The 25,507-nt window shown below is 42.8% G+C and overlaps 1 protein-coding gene across 5 annotated transcripts in view; it reads left to right on the plus strand.

The window, feature by feature from the left end:
- The window catches only part of LOC134621067 (diacylglycerol kinase zeta-like), a 91,529-nt gene that overhangs the window by 4,143 nt on the left and 61,879 nt on the right, over positions 1-25,507 (plus strand). The window contains exons 1-3 of one of the 5 annotated variants that reach the window (XM_063467485.1): positions 8,960-9,373; positions 9,730-10,270; positions 25,399-25,507. In XM_063467485.1, the coding sequence (XP_063323555.1) occupies positions 9,978-10,270; positions 25,399-25,507 (402 nt within the window). In that variant the 5' untranslated portion in view covers positions 8,960-9,373; positions 9,730-9,977. Of the gene's footprint in view, positions 1-8,959; positions 9,374-9,729; positions 10,271-21,171; positions 22,219-25,398 lie in introns of those variants that run through there. The other 4 variants (XM_063467484.1, XM_063467482.1, XM_063467483.1 and 1 more) reach the window with 4 other exon arrangements.

Below are 25,507 nucleotides of genomic sequence, written 5' to 3' on the forward strand. Positions count from 1 at the left end.
TCCTTGTGATGATGATAGTAATAGTAATTGGAATAAACTGTGTCTGTTCTATAATTAGATGAACTTATTCTGTTTAAAGGATCGATGGTGAAACAGAGACGGGCAGATTGGTGCCACCTCCACAGCTCTGCTGACTGCGTCCAGCTTGACGGCTCACTTGTGCTGTGCGTCTGACTAGCTAGTCACACGTGTTTTATGTCCTTATCTTGTGAAACCTTCAGGAGGAAATATTGCTTTTCTGTACACAAGAAAGTAAATATAATTATGGATTTTAATTAGGACACTCATGCTCCTGCCACCCCCCTTTTTGTCGGTGCTGTAGCTCTTTTGTAGCACCATTATGCGAAATGCTTTCTTCTTACACAAGCTAATAACCTGGGGCTGTGTTCATAAAGGACAAACAGCCGTGCATGGACAAACGACAAAAAAAAACAGCATCATGATTCCTTCCGGTGAAATTCAGCCCAGTGTTTACTGAAGGGGGAACACAGGGTTCATGCTAAAGCTGGAGCAGCATTTCCACAGAACAGGGATTGTGAATGCAAATTCACATTCCCTGTAAGTTATTTTCGAATGTGTGTATCAGTGGCCTGATATAGCACATTTGTTATCTTTGATATGTGTGCTGTAGAGCTCTGTGCATGTTTACAATCTGATGAGAAGCTGGTGGGTGTGAGAGCCTGGAGGAGAAGGGACTATCCAACAGAAGATTTCAGAGACAGAGAAGGCAAACTGGTGAACGTCTTGAGCTGTGGCTCACTCTATTAGCTAAAAACATGGAGCGAAGGCTATTCCAGGCAGGTGGAGAAGAATACTGAGCTGATGAAGGATATCTGGTTGGTTCGTCCAAGTCAGAACAACAAAAAAAAGTTGTTAAAAACAGGAAGTTCAGGAAATGGGACTGACTGAATGAGCAGAGTGTACTCTGGGACTATTTTTTCCCCTTAGTCTGGTCAGTTTTTATTGTTCCGGCCACTAGCTGCAGCTACGCCTTTAGTTCGTAAATCTTCTCGTCATCGCTGGCATACAACGTTGTGGCAGCATACTGATGTTCACGCTGATGTTTGTGAGCGGCACGCATTGGTGCATTAGCTGAGCCTGTTGAAGCAGTTGCAGAAAACAGCCACTCATCTCTTGTCTCGCGTCATCGGCTGCATAAAACAAAAACTCTTCTTTGTAAGCATGCAATAATAATCCATAAGGCACCAGATCTAGCATGGTGACTAGAGATCTGTGGCTTCCTTATTTATTATAGCTCTGGCACTACCTATAAGCAGAGAAGAGTGGCAAAGTAAGTAATCTTAGTTAAGATTAAGTTAGATCAGGTGTTATGAGAACTGGTAATGTCTAAAACAAGCAGCTACATAAAGGATTTGCTGTAAAACGGAGACTGAAGGGCAAAGACAGATGGAAGCCAGTGGTTCATCTTACCTCACGTCAAAGCTGTGTTATATTTGTGTTGCAATCAATTTCAATTCAATTTTCTGTATATAGCACCAACTCACAACAAGAGTCACCTCAAGGTGCTTAATTCTAACTGTAAGCAAATGACATGCGATATGCTAACATGGGGGCCAAGTGGCTAAAAACGCTTCAAAAGACCAAACCAGCATGCAGCATATACAGGCAGTGTTGGGAAGGTTACTTTTAAAATGTATTTCATTACAGAATACCGAATACATGCCCCAAAATGTATTCTGTAACATGTTACGTTACTCAATGAGAGTAACGTATTCTGAATACTTTGGATTACTTAATATATTATCATGCTGTTTACAACTACGTGAATGTACTATTGCTGTGATTTATTACTGTTACTGAAGGTCCGCGGCTCCGAACCGTAGTAAAGGGACCTCTGGCTAATACGTCGGGTTCGTGTCGGGCTCGTAGCTGAAAAATAGCTTTACTTTGCTGTCTGGGTCAAGTTTGTTGCGAGAGACAGAGAGAGGCGTTGAAAGGCTGCTCCAACGGAACTTATTTTTTTTTCCGGAGGAAAACACGAACACAGTGTACAGTCGAGTCTTAATAGCTTACTTACAAATGGGCTCGTCAGGCACTCTTCTTGGCTGCAGTGGTTATTATTATATTTACATGCTTCCAGCTCCCGTTTTTGCTCCGTGACAGCTCGGACTTTTCCTTTCTCTTCCTCCCTCGCTCACAGACACATAACGTGTATGGTAGTCCATTCTCCCTGCAGCACGGACTACACTGCCCATGAGGCTACATTCTTTAGGGCCATGTCTGTAGCATTCTGCCTTTTAGCTTAGCACAACAACAACACCAACAAAAAGGCGCTCACTCACCCAGGAAACACACAGCGAGAGAGAGAGCGTCACCCTGTAACCATGGCAACCGTAACGCTGCCGCCTGGAACAACAGAGCGTAGCTGTCAAACAAACCCAAACAGTCCTGACCCGCGACAATATGAAACAGGAAAGTACCGCCGTGTAATCCATTTATTTCAACAAAGTAACTGTATCCTGAATACCACCTTTTTAAACGGTAACTGTAACGGAATACAGTTACTCATATTTTGTATTCTAAATACGTAACGGCGGTACATGTATTCCGTTACTCCCCAACAGGTGATGTGAGCCATAGATGATCAGCGGGTAACTGTGGCGACAGAAGAGGTGACCTTTGACACAATCGATTAAATTGGCACGATCAATGTAAAACTCTCTCCTGTCAACGTGTGAGAGAAGCTCATTTTTTCGTTTGAAGAGTGAGGTTTCTGTCCCGTGCAAACGTCAGGGTTTCCCTCGGCCTTGGCCCCGGGGTTTTTTGGCAATTCATGATTTGCTTTAGTTTTTAGAGAGGCTTTATGACTAGCTGTATAGTGAGCTCATAGTTCTTTGGTCATTTGTTCCTTTGTGCTTTTGAGTTTAATGTGGTGCCCTTGCATAGCTTTGGTTGATTATAGGTTTGTTATAGGTTTGTGATCCCTGTCTGTTCCTTGTGTCTGCCTGTGGTTGGCTGGTTCTTCTGTTTAGTTGTGTCTCCCCAGTCAGTCCCGTCTCTTTAGTTTAGCTTTTTGTCTGTCTCAGTGTCGTGTTTCCTGTTTTATGTGCTTTGTGTTCACAAAGCAAAAGCAGATTTTGTTTTATGCAGTTTGTGTCCCTCCGTTTGGTAATGAAGCAAAAGCTGCAAACCAAATAACTCGCTGTATTCAACACCAGCTACTCTGATAGCACCTGTTTTTGTTCTTGGTGATTTTATCCACTGTAAGCTGCACCTGTCACTGCCTGATTCGGATGTTCAACACGGGATAGGAGAGTGCTGCAAATGTAAGACCAAAACAGTAACTGTGGACAAAGCACAACGCTGACCCACAGAGAGCTGGTTTTGTGGTACTGACAGAATATTTTTCATTGTTCTGACATAAATGAGGCTGTAAAACCAATAACAGATCATTCATTTCTGCACAGACTGAAAATAAATGCTGAAAATCATGCATCAATAGGAAGGAAATTTCCCTAAATCCTGATCGTGTAGCACTTTGATCTGTACAAGGAGAACTGAATCAGCTTTTGAGTGTAGCTAGGAAGCCACAGATGGATATTTTAGAGGAACACTTCTATAACTCCAAAAGTGTGGGTTAGGCTTCGGCTGGTGGTTTCACCAGCTGGAGTCCTGATCACTGAGTGGTGATTATGACAGCCTGTTACCGGAGCAGCCGACAGCAGCTTGGTGTCCCGTATTACAGCAGTCCATAGATACTCACACTGTTCCTGATGTTTGTTATCATTCCTGCTCCAAAGAAGGCTCATCCAGCTGAATTTAATGACCAGTATCACATACATCTGTTGTGATGCTTTGGTTTCATGGGTACTGAAACTGCAGATTAAATCCACTACGGTTTGCCTACAGGCAGGGAAGAGGTGCAGCTGATGCTATAAACAGCACGATGCACTTGGCTTTCAAACACTGAACACCTCACAGCTCATGCTTGGCTGTTTTCTATTGATTTTTAACTCTGCGTGTCATACGATCCAGCCTTTAGTTTGAATTCAGAAGCTATAAGGACTGAGCATCCATCCTGAGTTAAATAGCATGATGCTTTTTTAACAAACAGAACAAAGCTTGATGGATTAAAGCCAATAAAACTTAGGTAAAAAGTTAGATCAGGTGTTATGAGAACTGCCAATGTCTAAACAAGCAGCTACGGGATGGCTGCAGCTCAGGTGGTAGAGCAGGTCAGCTACTAACTGGAAGGTTGGTGGTTCGATCCCAGGCATGCCAAATATCCTTGGGTAAGATACTAACCCCATGTTGCTCTCCGATGCATCCATCGAAGTGTGAATGTGTATAAATGTTAGATACTGAGCACTTAACAACCTAGAAAACGTGCTTATGTGAATGGCTGAATGAATTAGTTGTATAAAGCGCTTTGAGTGCTCAGAGTAGAAAAGCACTATATAAGAACCAGTCCATACATAAAGGATATGCCTTTAACAAGAAAGAGGATATAACCATTTCCCATTTTGAAATATCCTTTCTGTTCAGTCTGTATGTGTCCCCTAACATACATGATCTATGGGTAGCACATATTATCTAATCCTGCTCAGTAGCCAGAGGCTCAAGTATCTGTAAGCTTGATAAACTATGGGGGAATCCAGTTTATTCAAAAAAACTCCACAAGTCTGTACGCCATCGTTGTAAGGAGCCAGTGGCTGTGTGAGAACTTTACAGATGAAGGAGGAAAAACACAAAAATGACTTTCACTCCTGGCTAAAGATTGCTTGGGAGTGAATAATCCATAAGTGGTTTTTTTAATGTACATAAACACATAAAATGTTGTGTTGTAGTTATCATATCTTTCTCTGATTTCGCTGATGTTGCTCTTCATGTATCTGTCATAAATTACACACTGACGAACACACTGGGAAGTGAAAAGTGGCCTATCAGACTGAAGTTCTAGTTCTCTTTCTACGGTGAAGGAAATAGTTTTATGTGCCTTTTATCAACTGAAATTAAGCCTAGTTAACATCAGTTTGCTCATGTGTAAGGACACATTCATTTATTAAAACTTTGTGGACACGTGATACAAACAAGCTGACATCGGAGCCAAACACTTGACAAGCATGCATTCAAATATTTTATCTGCATTAGCCAGGAAGTAGATGGTTTTCATTCCATGGATATACACGCTGTGGGCTGATCTGACAGGTCTGTGCTGTTGTGACACGCTGTGATGACTCTGACAACAATAAATACTGTCATGGGTTAGCTGCATTATATTGGAATGGGATGTTTTCGCAGAGAGCAATAACTCATCACAATTGTGTTACCATTCCTCCTCATTTCTATCATGACTACCTTGCTACATTCAACAAGGAAAGAACTAGTTAGCATTAGCTATCAGTCTGCAGGCCCTCATACAGAAAGTAGGTCAATCAATGTCTCTGATCAGTACTGTCCCCCACAATGGACAGAAGATCACTTAAAATTAAACTCTATCATCTGACTGAAAGTAAGAAAAGTATGACAAACAATGACAAACAATGATGTGATTGTTTCGTGATGAATAATCAAGCCAGTCAGCAGTGGATCAGGCCCCATGAGGTCTGTTCAACACTGTCGCTCTGTGACAACACTAACAATAAGACATGGAGCTGACAGTCAGTAGAAAGATGGTGCAGATCTATACTCGTGACTCATCAGCGTCTCACATCACGCTGAATACTTAGTATAACTCTAATTCTGGGAACTCACATGTTATTACAATACAGCTGTATGCAAGGTGCGCATAGGTGTAGTGAAGTGTGGCTATATGCAAAATGAAAATATCTCAGTCTTGTATAAAGAGCTTAACAGTTTTCCTCTCATTGTACTTATTGCAGATCAAACCTCTAACTGTGTAATCAGTTACCTGCTCCAGTGCAATATGTCCCAGCATATAATTTGTTAAAACAAACAAGCTTCACAATGAAATGCTTTTCCTTAAATATGTAGTTATGGTGACCATGTTGGCTTAAAGAGAAATCAAAGTTGTGACATTTGACTGGTCCAGTGTCCTTGGTGTGACCTTTAAATGGGATGGGTCCGCAGTCCACTCTGCATGCAGCAGCAGTTTTCAATTCAGTGTCTTTTATACAGTGACAAATCAGAAAAACAGTCTCCTCAATGTGCTTTATATTGTAAGGTAGACCCTACAATAATACATACAGAGAAAAGCCCAACAATCATATGACCCCCTATGAGCAAGCACTTTGGCGACAGTGGGAAGGAAAAACTCCCTTTTAACAGGAAGAAACCTCCGGCTGAACCAGGCTCAGGGAGGGGCGGGGCCATCTGCTGCAACCAGTTAGGGTGAGAGAAGGAAGACAGGATAAAGACATGCTACTTCCAAACACCCACAGCTTCCTTCCACAGACCAAATACATGCTCCAGTTCACAACAGCTGCCACTCACGGAGCTTCACACTGTAAGATAAATAGCCTACAATATTAGAGACTCATTTTAATGGCAATAATAACAACTAGTGACAACATTCGCTGTTGTCGAAGTCTTCAGACCAGTGCAGAATTTTCAAATCTGTAAACAGAACCAGGATCAGCTGCCTCTGCCTCCACTGCTGCAGCAAAGCGGCATTTACAGAGTGCTTCTCTAATTGTACATGGACAGTCTTCATTTTCATATAGCACTGTATTCTATACACCTAATGTATTTGGTCTGTGGAAAGAAGCTAGAGTACCCAGAGGAAACCCATGCTTGAGGAGAGTTAAACCAGGAACCTTCTTCCTGTGAGGGCACAGTGCTAACCACTGCACCATGTTGTCCTAATTGAAAACCCATGTTGCTGCACACGTATTACTGTAACTGAAACATACATTGACACATAAGTGAAACATTTGCTTATAATAGTATAAGCAGAATAGTCAGGACTGAGCATGTCCCAGTGATCGATTACTCTGGACTGTGTGTGTTTATGAACAAACGGAACAAATGAACTGTGAACACAACACTTCCACTTTTCCACTGTGTTATCAGCTGTCAGTGTCCCTCTGACTCCGTAAATATCATCTATAGAGAAGAAATGAGATGATCGGGCTGTATAGGGTTATGGTTACGATTCAGAACCTGAGCCCTTCTTTACATAGAAACACAGAAAATGGGTCAGCTGTGGGTGTTTGGAAGTTAAAAGGATTTCTCTGAATTGTGTGTCATGCTGCTGAGTGGCTTTTTATTTGTCATGGAAATACCGAGTGGGCGAAGGACAAGAGAGAACAGTGAAATAGAAAGGAGAAGAGCAGGTGTGTGTGTGTGTGTAGCTATATATATATAATATATCAATATGTGTGTGTGTATACACAAGCAGTGTGAATGCTGCCTGGACAGGATGCTAATTCACACGTCCTCCGCTTGTTGCATGCAGACCAGTTCTTGTAAAAAGTATCACAGAATGAAATTTAAAATTCATTGTAAAATGTTTGCACAGAACAATCCTGGTCTAGTATGGTGTGGACTCTAAATGATCAGCTGTTCTCAAAACTCCGAGTTTCCTCAGGGTTAGGCAAAAGCTGGGAATATGTCTGCTTTTCACAGTAATTCTTCTCCATATTTAATTCTGACTCTGTCTCGCTTTCAATAGTTTGAGGCAGACACCGAGGTGCACATGCATATCCACTGAATTTATACTTGATGGCTTGTTGTGTAAGAGGCAGTGGACATGTGATAAGTGAGGTATTAATATTTGCTCATTAGCCTAAAAAATGTGAACGGCCTTTCTGATCAGATGCCTTAAAGCTGTGTTCGTTTTCACATCGATCGAGCGGTGAGTTTATGGTGTGAACGTGATCCTAACCAACCACCACGTGAGAGCTAAACGGCCCGTAGTGACGTGCGGTCTGTAGCCTCAATGTGGGAAGGTGCTATAGATGTGCAAAGGTCTGTACAAGCTAGCAACAAACCGTGAAATGAACGTTAACTCCCCGTGTCCAGACCAGAACACGGCACCTTCTTCCTCTATTTACTTTTGTGGCTCCCGCCCCAGATACTTCTGGCCAATGAGCGGACTGAATATTCTCACGTGGCTTGTAGACACGCCTTTTTGTTTGCTTGAAATTTTGTCTGTGAAAACAAACGAAAACCACGGAAAACGCTACAAGTTTACAAAACCAAGAACTGATTCAGACCACAGTAAACCCACTACAGGTGTGAAATTTGAAAAATTGAGATTTTTCCCTCCCGCGTAATTAAACCTGTCAATGAGCTGATGTTAGAAAGTGTAAACCTATAAAACGGATGCAGTAGATAAGAAGCAGGAGTCACAGCCTCTTCGGTGATGGTGTAGCTTGTATTAGTGTTGCAACCTCCGAGCACTGCTGAAACCACAGTAACGACTGTCTGGTAATCCCGGGTTTTAAAGAAACTAATCTAAAACAAATATAGCAGAAAGTAAAATCCTGTCATGGACTGAGTGGCTGTCCGTTACACAGCACCCTCATGTGGGCATTTACAGCAGGGCAGAGACAACGGCTGATCAGTGTCGCTAAAGTCTGTGCGTGAATGTGTTTCCGTGACGCTGAAGTATAGTGCCAACGCAAATGTTCAAGGTAGACTCACAGCAGGCTGTGTGCGCAAACTGATCAAGCTGGTTTATAGTGATGACCTGCAAAGAGAGCGAAGTCTGAGTGCAGCAGAGAACAACTCCATCACTCAACAGTCAATTTGAAAAATCTCTCACCAACGCCGCCAAACTTTTTACATTTTCTTTCTTTCTTTCTTTCTTTCTTTCTTTCTTTCTTTCTTTCTTTCTTTCTTTCTTTCTTTCGCGTGTGTGTGTGTGTGTGTGTATAAATGTATGTATAGTTAACAGCAGCATTAATTCATTTAAAGACATTCAGTCAGGCACGTGACAAGGCAACTCACGCTGAGGCCCTGATTGTTTTCATTATCCACTTCCTGGGTTTAGCCGGCCGAGTAGTACTACACAGGATCAGTGTGTATTTACCAAACTGCGCGTGCAGCAGTTTGCTACAGTAGTTATAGTGTTTGCGCGCGCGCGCGCGTGTGTGTCAGTATCCACGTTACATGAAGTGTAATTAAACTCAACACGAATCCAAAAGGAGGAGGCGAAGAAGACTGAGTCTAAACTTTGTCAGAAGAAGAAGAGGAGAGGAAGAAGTGTGGAGGGTGAGATGCAGAGTGAGTGGCTGTGAGCTGGGACTCTGAAAGTCACACTGCTGCTGCTGCTTACTGCAGGCGTACATGTGGACGGCTGGGAAGGATTAACTCTCCCTCAAGACTCACTAATCCTTCTGTAGACTCACACACACACCTTGTCTCTCTTGTGAACGACCTTTGGCTTGTGGATTATTGACTTTGTAGCTTCTGCTGGGTAGCCATGTTTGAAGTCCTTGACCAGCTCGTAAGTGTTGATTATTATTCAGGCTAACAGTAGTTGAACTGCACTTTAAGGCTTTATTAGAGTTGTGTTTGTTACATCACAATTCTTTAGACACTCTATTTAGTAACAGGTAACTTTTATCATTACTGCTAGAACTCTTTTAGTGTATGGGTCACTATAACTGAGGCACAATACATTTAGTTGAGCTGTACTTTAGTAGTACTTAGAGTAGTGTTCTTAAGTAACTGAAGGAGAACCATGTAGTGTCTTGTGTCAGGACACACTTCAGTTATTGACATGTTTTGATTGCTCGTGTGGTCCTTTAATGATATCTCTGTGGACACAATGTACACTCACTCTCTGTCTCGTGATTTCAGGTCATATCTCACATCTGTATAAGTTGAGTGAAGCTGGTGTCATTGAGAGGTAGAGTGTAAAGGACTTGCAGGCAGGAGGAATAATTAAAGTGGTCCTGTGGGAGTTCCTTTGTATCACAGGAGCTGGACTGAAGTCACAAGTGGACTCGTCTTTAACGTCATGCTTTTCAAAGACTACCCAGAAATCCAGGAGCGTTGCAGGTCGTTCTAACACAATGTGAGATCACAGGACCTGAACAGACTCTCTCATGGATTCGGAACCGGGAGCAGGTACAGATCTGGAGCACGAGACTGACCTGGAGGCCTGCAGTGGTGAGCTTGAAGAAACCAGTGTGGACACAAACGCAGAAGGGGAAGGAACGTGGTTACAAAATGTTAAAGTAGATGATGGAGACTGCAACTCTGCATCCTCATCCAGTTCCTCTTTGCCTTCTTCCTTTGCCCCCGTTCCATCCTTGTTGCCTCTTTTCTGTGAGGAGGAAGAGGAGATCCACAGTGGCTGCTCCAAGACCTTCACTGGATTCAAGCTGTTCACCAGGAGGTAAGGCTGAAAGAGCAACAACAAGACCTTAAGAGAGAGTTGCACTTTGTTGGTGTAACATCTGTTAATGACCAGTAGGTGGAGCTATTGCCTTCTGTGCTTCATATATAAGAGACCTTGGCGAGGCCAGATATGCCTGAAACATGCTCAGAGGCAACACACACACAGGCTGTAAGTCTCTGCACTGTTATTTCCTGCTCACGCTGGCACGCACAGCAGGATTGTTTGTGTGCAAATGTGCATCTGTGTCTGTGTGTATAACCTTGCCAGTGGTTTACTAGTGATCCTGTGGACTGGGAACACAATTCCCACGGCAACGGGGGCTGTAGTTGTCAGGTCAACACAAATAAAGATGACAGCTGTGCTTCCAGCTTGGTTAGAAAGTGTCAGTGTTAGTGAGCGCAGAGTCACTGACCGTGGTGTGCAACTAGTGGATAATTTGGGTTGCTGTGTGTGTGTGTGTGTGTGTGTGTGTGTGTGTGTGTGTGTGTGTGAGAGAATAGAGTTTAATTCCCATATATATGTTAAATGATGACACTGATTATTTTGACATAGAAGATGAACCTGGCATCAACGTGTAGATATTAGGTTGTAGCTTGTTTTGAGCAGCCACCTGTGCTACATGGTGACGAGTACCTGAAGTACCACGAGGGCCCGAAATATTCACACTTTCAAGGTAAAACCACAGCAAGCTTTATTTAATGTGCTAGAGTTATTGTGGAAAAACAAACCAAAAAAGCAGGGCTCAGGTTGGAACCTTTTCACGTTTAGCTGATGTTAAATAGACTGACCCGTCGGGACACCAGTCCTCTCCCAAACGTCCAGTTTACAGCCTGTAGTTGAAAGAAGGCAGGATGCTGCACAGCGATAAACGTGGCCCTGTCCACCTTTGTTGCTGTCATTACATTCATAATGATCTCACTGTTTGTCTTCACGTGGTTGGTTTTAAGTTAAATATTGAACATGTTTTCTGTAAGTTGTGAATCAAATCAAAGTTTCTGACTTTCTGATTTTTATTTGTATTTAACACGGCATCCCGACTGGAATTGGGGATGTATTTTTAGGTCTGATGTTTATCTGAACTGTTCACTGTTCAGTCCTCTTGATTGTTCCCTCCTGCGCTGGTGTAAAGATGTCCTTTGCAGCTCTGAGTCATAGACTTTGTGTTTGAGTGGGTGCTTTGTGTTTCGTCTATCCTCACTTTACACCTACTCTGAATAGCTCGGTGTGCCTTTGAAAGACTGTGGTGTCATAATCACTCGCTGTGTGTTATTTCAGTTTCCTCTTTCTCACAGAGGCTGGTTGTATGTAGGTGTCTGTGTGTCTGCGTGTGTGTGTGTGTCAGTGTGTGAGCATTTATCAAACAGCTCTGCACTCGGCTTGTCAAGGAAATACAGTAGTTATTTTAGTCCTCTCTCAGGCTCTCGGTGTCTCGGGGCCACGCCCACTCTCTCTTCCTCTTAGCACACGCCCCTAACCCCCCTATGTGTACACACACACACACACACACACACACACACACACACACACACACACACACACTTCCCTCCCCTCTGTTCCTAATAGCCGTCACCGTACACCAGGGTTTAGTCTAAGCTTGACAAATACATAGCCGAGTAAGAGGCGTGGAATCACGGATGGATAGTTTTCTGCTTTCTTTGACAGGTTGGCTTTTAATTTCTCCTTTTGATTTTTAAATATTTGTTAGGTTAAAAAGTTTGCTACATGCTTACTTAAGATGAAGTCAGTGTTGAGTTTAGTGAGCATTATTTCCACACAGTCTTAACAATAATAATAATGTCTCAGCTGGAGGGTTTGATAGTGAAAAAAAGTGTTGAACATGAGGCTGAATCCACTCACACTGAGTCTATGTAGTGTTCTTGCAGGCTGATGCAGTGCTGTGTTCTTCCTTGTTCTTGTTACTTCAAACAGAGAGAGCAGAACAATAATGATGAGTCTAGCAGGAATACAGGGGCACTTGCAAGATGAGCTGACATCTTTGCACAGCTGTAGGTTTTGTTCATATAAAGGGTGTAGACTCCAGTGTAGCAGGAGGCCACTGAGAGATTCTTTCTCTGACCACAGTCGCTGTCCTGTAACAAGTATCGATAGAAATGCAGTTTGAACAATGTCTCTATTCCCATTTTCAAAGGAGTGTGTGTGTGTTGTAGCATGTGAAATCCAGTAGTTCATCTGGTAATCCTAAACATGTAATGGCTACATTCATTTGTTCATCCTGTGTTGCTCATGCGCTCATTTTGGAAAATCTGTGACATTTTCTCCGAGTTGAAGAATTTGCAGGAACACCAGTGCTGCGGTGCATGTATGAAAGTAGGAGGCTACACACAGTGGACGACAGGCAGCGTAGCTCTGACAGGAACTCCATCGTTTACAGGATTTTGTACTTTAGAACAGTCAGAAACTCTGAAAAGCTTTCTTCTTTTTGGATGTCTGTATCAAATAATTTTGGTCCGTATTCGATTAATATTATAGTTACTGTTCACAGTGGAGTGACGAGTTTATTGCAGAGTTACCTGACTGTGCAGCACTCTGTGTTTTAGCTTCTTCAGCTTTAGTGCTTTGCCTCCATCTCAGTATCACACAGCTAGAACATCTGTCCAGAGGCAAGCAGCACCCCACAGAGTCCAAGCGACGAAGGGGCGTAACTGTCCGAGTGTTGTGGGGGAAAGTGCAATCGGAACCAAAAGAAGATTTTATTCAGCAATTGAAAATAAAACGACAAACTTGTCACTCGTCAAGTGGATCAAAGCCACCTTCCTTGACACATAAATATCCTGTCAGCTGTGTGCAGCTGCACCAGCTCCACACAGAGAAAGGGTGGTACCCAGGTCAGGGGCAGGAGAAGCTCTGTAAGAGCGCGTCTCCTCACATCCTGAAACTGAAATGTGTCAGAGTGCTGTTCTACATGTAATGTGCATTTCTGAGCCAAAGGCCAGCATGCTGTGGAAATTAGCTGCTCCCTTTGGATTGTGACTCTTGTATCGTTGTTACAACAATTAAAGCACCAGTCATGTCAGATAGAACCAGAGAGACTAGAACTGAAAGGTTGATGTAATGTCTGTGTGTGTATAGTTTGCCTTCAGATGACACTGTGACACGTCCTCTTACTGCCCTGCTGTTGAAATGCATGTGATTGCATGTGATTGGAGGTATGTTAGCACGATTACTTACGCACGTCTACTTGTGTGTTTGTTAGTGTGAATTTTAGTGACTAGCCTTGCTGTGGTTTAGATTAGCGTGTCACTGTTTTGCCTGACAGTGGTGGCAGAGTGGTAATAAGAGCAGGGCACAGCTACCAGAGAGAGTGACAATGTCAGAAAAGGAGGTTTGACAGAAAGAGAGAGAGTCAGTGTATCAGCTCTGTGGACTGTTGTTCCTGTATTACTGCGTATTAGACATCCCTCGAAGCCAACATCATCAGTCCAACTTAAACATCTCAGCCTGACTGTTTTGCTACTCTGGATCCTGAATGTCTTCCCAGTGCGCTGTGAAGGTTTCCTGTGGTTGGTTTAGTCCCGTCCCCCCCACCAGGCTTTGGGAGCATGTGAGGGTGGGGGCAGAGAGGCAGAGGTTATATGCATTCATTTGAGAAAATAAGGAAACATCTTTGCTAGCTGTAGCTTTGCTAGCTCTCTCTGTTGTTGTTGCCATTATTATTATTATTGTTATTATTAATTTTGACTCTGTTTCCAGGAAGTGTTTTTCCAGTAACTCGGTGTGTAGGTGTTGTTTTGCACCACTGCAGATAAAAACTTTGGGATCAATAAAGTCGAACCTGTCTGTGCTTCTGTGGGAAAAGTCTGATCTGTGCATGAGAACGTTTGGGAGATGAGGGGGGCTGGCGACTGGTCCGAGGCCAGACTTTAAAAATGAAATGTAAGGAGCCGTGATGCATAAAGCCCTTTACATGCACTTTACATATAACCACTTAATCAACCACATCACATTCCAGTCAGTGTTTCATCAGTGCCTGACTGTGCGCTGCTGTTCAGCTGTGTAACACACGGTGAGCGTTGCAGTGATGGCAGGATGTGGCACTGTTCTTGTAATGCTGCATGCTGGATGCAGCTGGATTGCTGAAGAACTTTGTGAGGTGCCTTGCATTCAGTATCTGTGGTTGTATATGGATGTGAGGCAGATCCACATGTGTTCCACCTTGTTTCACCTGGAACTACACATCTGTAGTTCCAGGTGAAACAAAGGAAGCACTTCCTGCTGCACATGTACATTGATGCAGTTTTATGAACGGATTGTTTTTGCAAGCATCATATTAAGAACATGAGCTATAGTTAAATTACAGTTCTTGTAGTCTTGTGTTTGACCGTCTCTTTAAATCAGAAATAGCTCTTCAGTGATGGAAAAATGCAGATTGTGGTGCAGAGCAAACAAGCATGAAGCGGCAATCAGCAAAAATGCACTGAGAGTCCTACCTGTGGTTCATCTGATGGCTCAGGTGGCGTGCAGAGGATGACGGCGGTCTACAGTTACCTTTACTTTGTCGCAGGCATAAGCGCACTCATTGCACTTTATGTTTTTTCTTCAGCAGGTGGAACACATTTATTAAGGTCAATATTACATATTGTTAAATTCAGCCATTGATCTGACAAACGTTAGTCTCAGTTATTGCTGCATTTTCCTACATTTCTGTTTGTTTGTAACAAATGTTACAAACAAACAACATTTTGAGAACGTTCTTGTTACTTTTGGTAAGACATTACAGTAAGTTATTGTTTCCCGTCACTGCACGCCTTCAAAGATGAAACCAGTTTAAACAGTAACACATGACAGAGAGTCTTATTGGTGTATTAATCACCAGGATGTTGATTCAGACGCTGCCTGCAGTGGAAGTAGAAGAAACAGGCTGAGGTAAATCTACCATCATAGCTCACTGGGGCAAGCAGGCGACCATATGCTATACAGTAATGGCTGAGAGCGGCCGGCCCGGGTTCGAATCCGACCTGCGGCCCTCCCCGTCAGTCTTTCTATCAGTGTTTCTATCAAATAAAGCCAGAAAAGACCCCAAAAATCTGCCATCAGTGTGTAAAATAATCTGATTGCTATGTGGGACAGTTGCAAAGCCCCTCTAATAATAAAGCCCACCAGAGTGTTGGTGTATAGAGATGATTGCCACATAGCTCTGAGGCGTTGTTTCACTCCAATAGAGGAAAACCACATTTATCTAGAGCACTCTTTGTGTGCTTGCATTGCAGACCACTGCTTTTCATGCAAATATTTAAGCCAACAGATCAGAGCTCTGCAACGTCTCACACCCTTTGGCACACTTACGGACTAAAAATCTTTATTTTTTGGTGAAGTGTAAAAATAGTTTCCTAAAGTGGCTGCTCATTGTAAAGATGCTTTAAATGCAGACCTGTTCTTAATGGCCTCTTCCCTCATACCTCAGGCATTTATACCACCAGACCATGCCACAGACTGACAAAGCTGCACACATCATTTATTGCACTGTTTAGTGAGAGCGGTACATCTTGAAATGTCAAGGCTAGCTTACCAAGATGGGATGGTCGAGCCTTATTATTAATGTCTCATTGTGGGTACCACCAGCAAATAAGAAGTATTTTTAGTTGCATACACTTAGCCAGTCAAACGATGACGTGCTGTATCAAATTCTTGGACAGAGACCACGTTTGTTTCCTGTTTGCAGTGACTGTTATCGTCCCATGATGATAATCATGTGAATACTTGGTCGGTTATTGAGAATAGTCTAAATCAACCCCAACCACACTTTAAAGCAGAGTTGTTGTCATTAATTTCACAACATTTTTCTGGCACACATTGGTAATTTCATCCCACCGTGTCAGTGAGAGATGGTGAAAGAATTTGTAAGTCAACAGTTGAAATGACTGGCATTAATGGAAATGAGTGCAGAGCTCCTCTACAGTGGATGCTTTGGAGCACCACAATGTCAACATTGTATGTACAGTATTTCCTTATATAGAATGACACTCATACACTCGAGGGAGAAGATTTAACATCCAGCTGAGCACTCTATGACATGCTACAGGATAACTGTTACTGAGCTGTGTCATTTAACTTAAGTAAAGTGTTGGAAAACATTTAGAGAACATGACTATTGTGTCATCTCTCTGCATCCCAGAGTCCCTCACTTGACCAGTGAAAGTTACTGGGAGTGTGCATTGGTCTGAACATTTGGAACATCTGTATGTAAGCAGTCAAAAACCCTGCTGGTATTCACAAGTTTGTACAGGACCACCAATACTAAAGCTGCACATACTAGTAAATTATCCCAACATGCAAAGCTGTGTTGCAGGGCATCACTTGAGCCCAGCTCCGAGCAGCAATGTGTTGACGCGTGAGTACATGCGGCAGTGTGGCTGCGTGTACTCACGCCCAACTTCAAAGTTATTTGAGCGTTTTCCAAAGAGTCAAATTGTCTATTTTAGTGTGTTTTACATTAAAGATGGTGGACCGTGGTTGGCCCCTGATGCATCCATCAGTCTGCTTTTTCCACAGCCCTACTGATTATTCATTCAGCACAGTTAAAGTTTGGCAAGCACGCTGCAAGCGTTTTACCAGAAACACAACAATTTGATTTTCTTCTAAGTATCAAAAGAGCCTTAACTAAAGAAGGTTTGAAATAAAGCAGAAAAATGGTAATGGTGCTGCTAATAACTGAAGGAACATGCACTGCAGTGAGACCGCACCTGTGACACACAACTGTTCCAGCTTTGTGGTGTGGTTGCACGGTGTTCTGCTAAGCACCCAGTTAGTGCTGGGAACTGCAACTGCTCTGTGGGAAGCTTGGCTTTGTAGAGCGACAGCAACTGGTTTGGCTGCTTGAAAAATGCATGTTTACATTTTTAAAGATTATGTAACAAGAAGTATTTGTTGACAGCTCGACTGTGGTGATAGGCAAAATTTAGAGGCTGATGGGTTATTACTGAGTACTTTCATCCCATCTCTGCCTCACTTCGGCCCATTGTGGGATTAGAGCCGGAGAAAGAAGCCGTTATGTAACAGAAAACACACATCGTGGAGGAAAATATTAGAACTTGATTAGAAGAAAGTGTAGACATATCCAGTCTGTTACTGTAATATTACTTGTGTGTGATTCTTTTATAATGGATTGCATTTATATGCGCTTTTCTAGGCACCCAAACCACTTTACAATTCCACTATTCATTCACTCTCACATTCACACACTGGTGGAGGCAGCTACAGTTGTAGCCACAGCTGCCCTGGGGCAGACTGACAGAAGTGAGGCTGCCATATCGCGCCATCGGCCCCTCTGGCCAGCACCAGTAGGCAGTAGGTGTCCTTGTCTTACCCAAGGACACAACGATCAGGACAGAGAGAACAGGGGGATTGAACTGGCAACCTTCCGGTTACAGATGAGCTTCCCAACCCCCTGAGCCACGGTCGCCCAACCCCCTGAGCTCATCCCAGTTAAAAAACAACTGTTGTGTTGGAAACTAAGAAGTTGTAGATTAATCATCCAAGTCACATCAGCCTGCAATAAGTCACTCTGGTTCTGATTGTGGTTACGTAACCGTGAGGATCAAAATGTGCCCACATTCAAGATTCAGAATAGAAGAAAATGTATGTCAGTGTGATGATCCCTGAACGTAGTGAGTGGCAGAGCTCTTTACTGCTGAATGTCAAGCTAATTACTGTAAGCGAACACGGGAGGTTTCGGTGGGCTAATGAGTCTGTGATGGGACTTCCTGTTATACCCGTGGTTTCAGCTACACGGTTCTAAACGGCTTTTTCTCGCTTTACTGTTCTCATCCGATGTGCTGCGTGATATTCAGTTTGCTCTTATACGTTCAGTTAGTCACACCACATGTCAAATTTTCTGCCCCACTGTTTTTGTTATCATCTCATCTGTCGTATTGAGATAGGTTAGTCTGTGGTGGTGTGTGCCCCGCTCTGTTTCTTGTAAATTCAGTGTTAGAAAAACGGAACTAGAACAAAAACGGTTCAAAACTGTCCTAATTTCCCTCTCCATCCAGTCATCTTGGCTAACTTTCATTTATAAAAAATGTTTTCTGTTATTTATTAAGAAGAGAACCACAAACAAATATCCTTTGTACAGTCATGGTAAAATTAAAGCACACCTTTAAGGTTTCATAGATCAGTAGTTCGCTGGTCTGGAGCATTCAGGTGTGTGCTAACATGATGCCGAGGAGGAAAGACATCAGCAGTGATCTTAGAGAATATTTAAAAAATCAGAGAAACTACAAAAAAATCCGAAAGCTCCATCCCTGACTCTGCAGATTAATGACAGTGTAATTAGAAGGAGCAAGTATGGTTTGTTTGGAAAGGTTAATAGAAGGTTAGCAAGATGCACCTGAACGAACCTCAGAAGACTTCTTGAAGCATGTCCTCTGGACAGATGAGACTAAACTGGAGACGTCGTAATTCACAGTGCTGCATTTCAAGAAATTCACATCACACCACACGGTGGTGGAGATTTGGGACCTGGGCAGTCATTGAGTCGATCAGAAATTCTGCTGCACACCAAAGTATTCTAGAGTCAAACGTGAGGCTGTCTGGCCATCTGCTAAAGCTGGACCTAAATTGGATTATGCACCAGGACAGTGATCCCAGGACCAGCAGCAAGTCTGTAACAGACTGGCTGAAAAAGACCTCAAAGTGCTGAGCTCAACCATTGAAGAGCTGTGCAAAAACAAATGGCAGCAAACCTCGATGAACTGAAGCAGCGTTGACATGAAGACCAGAATCTCTCCACAATGATGTGACACTGAGAAAGAAAACATTATTCGAAGTAAAACTGCTTCCCCATGCTACCAAATCATGGCCTGTAGTTAATTTTCACACGGTGACGTGTTGTTGTTCATCTCAGGTTGTATTTAACTAATTAAAACCTATGGACCAATGATTATTATGTCCTGATATGTAATTTCATGTAATGAATTTTTTCTGGGATTTAACTGGTTTGTCAGCAGCCGAGCAAGCTACTGACGCTGGAGCTTATTGCTGAGTATAATGTTTAGTGTGAGCATTAATAAACTGTTAGGTTGCTGATGGGCGAACAAAGAACAAAGCCACGGATGGTAAAATGAGTTGGTCGTTCACACCTAGTGCTTAACCGTGTTGCAGTTTCAGATGTGTGGCTTAATGTGTGACTTATACAAACCGTCTATATGCTGAGTCTCATAATCTCCTGATTAAATATCTACACTCATTTCCTGTTTGCTATCCACCAAGCCAAAGCTACGAAGCATGCTTCCTCAGTTCACTTTTTCTAAGGATGAAGAGCCTTTTAAACAATCTGCCTGTTCACACCGTGGGAAGCTCCATGTAGAATTGATTTTTCTAGTTAAAAAGGAAAGAAAAAGCTGTGTTTGGTCACAGCTTCGTCCACTGATGACTTCTTTTCTGGTCTTGCTGAGCAAACTGTCGAGGATCGTATTGTTTAGACAGTGTCGACAGCCGCAGGGCCCAAATTCATATTTCAAAGACCGCAGAAGATGAAGTTTATACAAATACTGAATAGCTGGACTATGTGCCACACATCCACAGGAATCTAATTTTAACCACTCACACACTTCAGTCAGCGGTTGGAGGTCAAATTGATGCAACATTTTTCAGTTGCTAAGTATGTGGCTATGGTCGGATTTCAGAGCTGAGATTTGGTTTCATGCTTTGTCATTCTCTGAGGGACGGCATAAATTGATACTTCTCAAACTCAGCAAAATGTGGTTCCTTAAATATGTCAGGTCTTGCAGGGACGCATTCATATTTTCTACACCATGAAACCCCTACACCTACAGGATGTACTTATCTTTATTTTAGAAACTACATGCCAAGAAATGAATCAGGAACTGAAATTTATTTTAGCACTTTTATATTTACATTTGACTTCTTATGAAGAACCACAAAGATTAGATTGACTGATCGAATGCTACGTGTATTTAGTAACTCTAACTCTAATTTTAGTGATTCTTCTGACTGGAAAGTGAAGCTGTGTGTTTTATTAAGATACGTGACACTGATGAAAATAGTCTCACTGCTACAGTCCACACTGGTGTGGAGACCCTGCTGTGCTGCATCACACTACGGCCCCTGTGCTCTCACACGAGCCTTTTCATTGGAAGCAGCTTCACAGCTGCAGTGAACAGTGTAGCTGCTAGTAAAGGAAACTTATCAGTTAAACTTTTCAATTCAGTTTCACTTTATATTGTAAAGATCCTACAATAATAATGTGACCCTGTATGAGCTTTAGTTTATATTTATGATACAGTAGACCTTAGTAGGTCTGTGTGTATGTGTGTACCTGTTTAGATGTCTTTGTGGGGACCAAAAATTGGACGTTTACTATGCTTATGGGGACCAAAATCCCGGTCCTCACAAGTTTGAGACTCAGAATGTGGTTTTAGTGTCAGGGTTATGGTTAGGCATTCATTTTTTTTAAGGTTAGGGTAAGCGGCTAGGGAAAGCATTATGTCAATGAGATGTTCCCACAAGGACATGAATACACACCCGTGTGTGTGTGTGGGGTGTCAGATGTTTTGGTACAGAGGTCATAATTTGATTGACTTTGAAGAAAGCAGCACTGCATCATGAAACAGCTAGTTAGATCATCAAACCTGAGAACAGCTGATTCAGTCTGATTTGTTTTGGAGATTCTTTTAGTCGTTAACCTCAGTATACTCCTTGTGTTCAAAGAGGTTGGTGGGAACATTTTTCTCTGTTAATAAGAAATGACAGATTTCTGTAACGGCCTATTTGCCTCTGCAGCATTTCCAAAGGAGGACTGGAGAGTCAGAGATGTCCAGCAGTAGCTATACCAGCTTGGAGTGGAGGAAACCCATTTTCGGTCGCATGGATATCTGATATCTGACTGTTAACCCGCAGTCAATGAAGACAAGGAAAGGGCACTGTGTGTTCTTTACCCAACCATATCTCATCAGATGCTACATAGCATTTTGAGTAGCAGTGTATTATATCGCTCTCCAAGACGAGATGGATTTGTTTTTCCAGCGACACTTTGGTCGACGTCAAAAAAGACAAAAGCATTTTGCTGCAGTGCGTCACAAATGTCCCTCTGTTCAGGCCAGTAAAGCCAGGAGGCGCTCTAGCGTTGGTCTGCCCTCTGTAGCATTAGTACAGTCCAGACGCTCCTCTGTCGGTTTGCCTCTGGTTTGCCTCGACCAGCGCAGGCGCCCAAGTGTTGGCCTACTAGTGGCCAGTGGACAGAAGCGACAGTCTATCATCGAGCTTGGGCTAACAAATGCAAGTGAAGGACCAGGAAGAGGAACTGCAATAGCAGAGGGGGCCACCACGAGAGGAAGACATCGTCCCTGCTGCTCAGTCTCCTGTGCACGTCGTTCTAAAGTGAAATCTATCGAACCTCATTTACTGGGATCCTCTATGTTACTGGCAAGTGTAGTGCAGATGGGCACAGGACTGAAAAAGGAAGAAGAGGATGAAGAGGACATGGATGTCTCCCCGTGCTCCTGTTCTGAGTCAGGTGAAGAAGAAGAGAGCGATAATGAAGCTGATGAAGAAAGCTTCACCCTGGCAGCTCACAGGCACCTAACGCAGGCTGTGGTTACGGAGAACATCAAAGCCCGGCCCTTGCTCTGGCCTCCTCGCTGTCTGAGACGAAATTCCTCACACTTGCTTCCGGCAGACTCCGTGTTTCAGGACAACGAAGCAGGGTTTGGCGTCTTCGGCCGATATAGTCCATTAGAGTCGAGTCACAGTACAGCGAACTTGACGAACGCAATGTCGACTTCCATGACCAGTCCCAGCCTTGGCCAGCCGGCTCCAGCAGGCCTGAGCTTTGATGTTGGGGCAGCTGCAGCAGATGCTACCTCATCTGGCTCCATGCTCCATAAAAGCTGTTCCTCACCACTAGATGGACCCCAGCAAAGCATTTATTACAATCCTTACCAGGATACATGGGACAACTTCCTCTCGTATGTCTCTCACACACACACACACACACACACACACACACACACACACACACACACACACACATTAACCCCACTATTTGTCTAACTCCCAGCCTAACATAGACCTGACAGAACTGATGTTTTATGTTTTGCAGACATGCATTTTTTTCCTCAGATGTTAAAAAATTACAGTGACATGTAACTGAACAATAACTAAGCAGCAGTGTATTATTGTGCTGGTTCTATATCGTCATGTTTTGTAGGCAGCAGTTTAATTCTATAGTCAGACTAATTCACTGGCAGCATATATCATTTTTCTGCTCAGTGCGAGACATAGTGTTTCTTTGAAGATAGCTGAGCAGACCAATCAGCTTAGCACTAAAGACACCTCATAATGTAACAGAGAGAGCTATGACCTTTAGCTCTACACTAATGAATATTTGAATGTCAGTGATCACATGACACTGGCGTTACCGTTGCAGGATCTGAGGGCTGATCTATGCTGCTGTGGTTTTCACTGGCAACTCAAATCAAACTTTGAGCTACTTGGTGAGATGAAGACTGGAGGTTAGAGCAGCTGACTAGCAAAGCACGAGTAGCTGGTTCGAGACCCTGAACAATGCTGGCGTTTCCTATCTGAGATAGCCGACAGAAATAAGAATGAGAAACCACTTGACTTAACTATTGTTACAAATACTGGCTTCAGTCTTCTTGTGGCAGCTGTGGGAACAACATCTGCACAGTTATCACACACACAGGCTAATTCTCTCAAAACCTCACAGTAAAGTTTGTGTTCCCTGAAACAAAGTGCAGCTTCTTCACTAAACGTCTCGCCTTCTGCTTCACGTACAAATATAATCTAAGAAAAAGAGTGTCATAGGGAGCTTTCTTTTCAGGCTGCCGTGCTTCATAAAGCACTAAATAAAACTGAGCTGAATATTGAATATTAAAGAAGTATGTGGAAATGTTGAAATGACACCATAACATAGAGCTGTGGGAATGTTTATATCACACACAGCAGCTTGTTCAGAGCCCTGCAGTCAAAAAAGATGCAAATTAGGGAAAATGTCTGATGGTTTTAGCAGAAGTAACGTCCATTTCTACCAACCGACCCTTCATGATGATCCGTCACTACATATCAAACGTGGTCAAACACTTGGGACGTCACAGCAGTATGTTTGGGACTTGTGTGTGTCTGTGTCATGTTCAGAATGTGTGCAGTGAGCTGCAGGCATCAATCAGATCTTAGAAATGCTAACTATTGGCTTGGAGGGCACCCTGTTTGGATGGGTGTTGGTGATGAATGATGCTTTTTAATAGCTTTATTAGACTGTGATAAATGTCTAAAACAGTGCACCGTATTTTAATACTCATGTTTACAGCTGTCAGAAAAATGACAAATACTACACAATTTTGTGGCAAAACATAGATGTGAGTGTGACATGCAGTAAGGAAGGGTTAAGGTAACAGGCAGCGCACCATCATGCCTGTTAGGGGGGGCATTTTTTTCAGGATTTTGCTTCAGTCCATTAAAACAAGTTTTGAAATCCCTGCTAGTTATTTTGCTCTGTGGATGCTTTTTACATTTTTCTGATGATTATGAGCAATGACTGTTTTCTACTAACCTGCCTGTTATCTCAGTGTTCATTGTGATTAACAGGCAGTCAGAAGCCTGGCTGGGCAGCTGAAGCTTCTGCTACGTGTAGTTGTTGGTTAGACTTCAGTTATGCTTCGATGTGTGGTGCTGTACATCTGCCCAAACTGCTTACATGACTTCTTGTTACCAGTAATACATAACATGCAGTCACCAGCACAGCCGTAACTGCCCACACACTTGCTGTACGTGCGCTGTGTTACACCCACGCACCACTGTGTCAGCCAGAATCACAGCAGTATGAAATATGCTGAGCAGCAGGCTTCTGACTCATACGTAGCTCGTGGTTTATGCAAATAAATAATAAACATTTCTTTTCCAAATGTGAATGACTTTGAATAGTCAATGTCTTCATATTTATTGAAAATGAAAAGGGAAAAATGTGCAAATAAGTAAGACCCAAACTCCCCACGCTGCTGTGCAACCTTGAACTTCATCAACCTTCATCGACCTTCTTTGCTTCTTTGTGTTAGTGTGTCTGGTGTTTTCCACAAGCAAACAGATTGGTACCCTGAAACAAACATAATTACTGGCAAAATGGTAAAAGGTATCAAAAAAATGACTGAATTGTGAGCAGGGCTGTCTGAGTCTCAGGGGTGTCTGAAGATATATTGGGCTCCGGTCTGTACATGACATCGTTTATGACGATTTGAAAACGCGTCCCGTCAGAGACTTTGCATCGAAGACTCCATAGACTGTGAATGGGGAGTCTGAAGACTTTGTGTTGCTTTGAGGCCATTTGGCAGAAATCTGTAATTCCCACAATAATAACAGTCACATTTTCTGAATCCTAACAAAAATACCTACGTTTCGATGTATAATTTGTGTAGGGTAGGATGAAAATTGAGCGAGGAAGAAGAATTTGGTCAGACGTGAAGAACAGATTCAGAAAACTAGAGCGGTGCGCTCTAGCTGAGCTGCATAGCAACCATAGCAACGCATGTGTTTTCTGAAAAATCTTCATGGTGTCACTGAAAACCTCAACAGGGATTTTATGAAAACGGTAAGAGACACGAAACAGCTGAATTATTTGGTAGTAGCCCAATAATTTGAGTGCATTTTAAAGTTGGAGTGGTGTTTGTACGTGAAAGTATGAGGAAGTAGTTGAGCTTCAAAAGAAGCAAGTTTGAGTGCAATTTGGGATGTTTTCCATTCATTTCAATAGGACGAAAAACTCATATAAAGCTTAATATTTTAAAACGTAAAAGTAATAAATACCAACAGATATAGCCATCATAAGCAGAAATAGCAGAATATTTTAAAATTGAACCATGAAAGTAGCACAGAAATGGTGGAAGTGGTTTAACAGCAGAAAACAGGAGTGACTTGAAGATTAGGAACTCAATAGTGTAAATGCCTCAGCATTTACACACACACACACACACACTACTTGCGTGTGTGTGTGTGTGTGTGTGTGTGCGTGTGTGCATAGACCTCCACAAATGTTCCTGTCACTTTTTGTTACATTAACGACTTTGTTCATTATCGTGAGAAAACAGAGAAAAAGCAAAGGACGCTGACAGTTTTCCTGGTCTTTGTGTTTCCAGAAAAGCCATAGCCAAGTCCGGTCTGCACCATCTTCCCTGTCAGCCCAGCACATCCTCTCTGACCAGGACCGACCCAGAAGCAAACATCTCCAGCACTGTGGACTGGACT

This window comes from Pelmatolapia mariae, linkage group LG23 (assembly GCF_036321145.2).
Source record: "Pelmatolapia mariae isolate MD_Pm_ZW linkage group LG23, Pm_UMD_F_2, whole genome shotgun sequence".
NCBI lineage: Eukaryota > Metazoa > Chordata > Actinopteri > Cichliformes > Cichlidae > Pelmatolapia > Pelmatolapia mariae.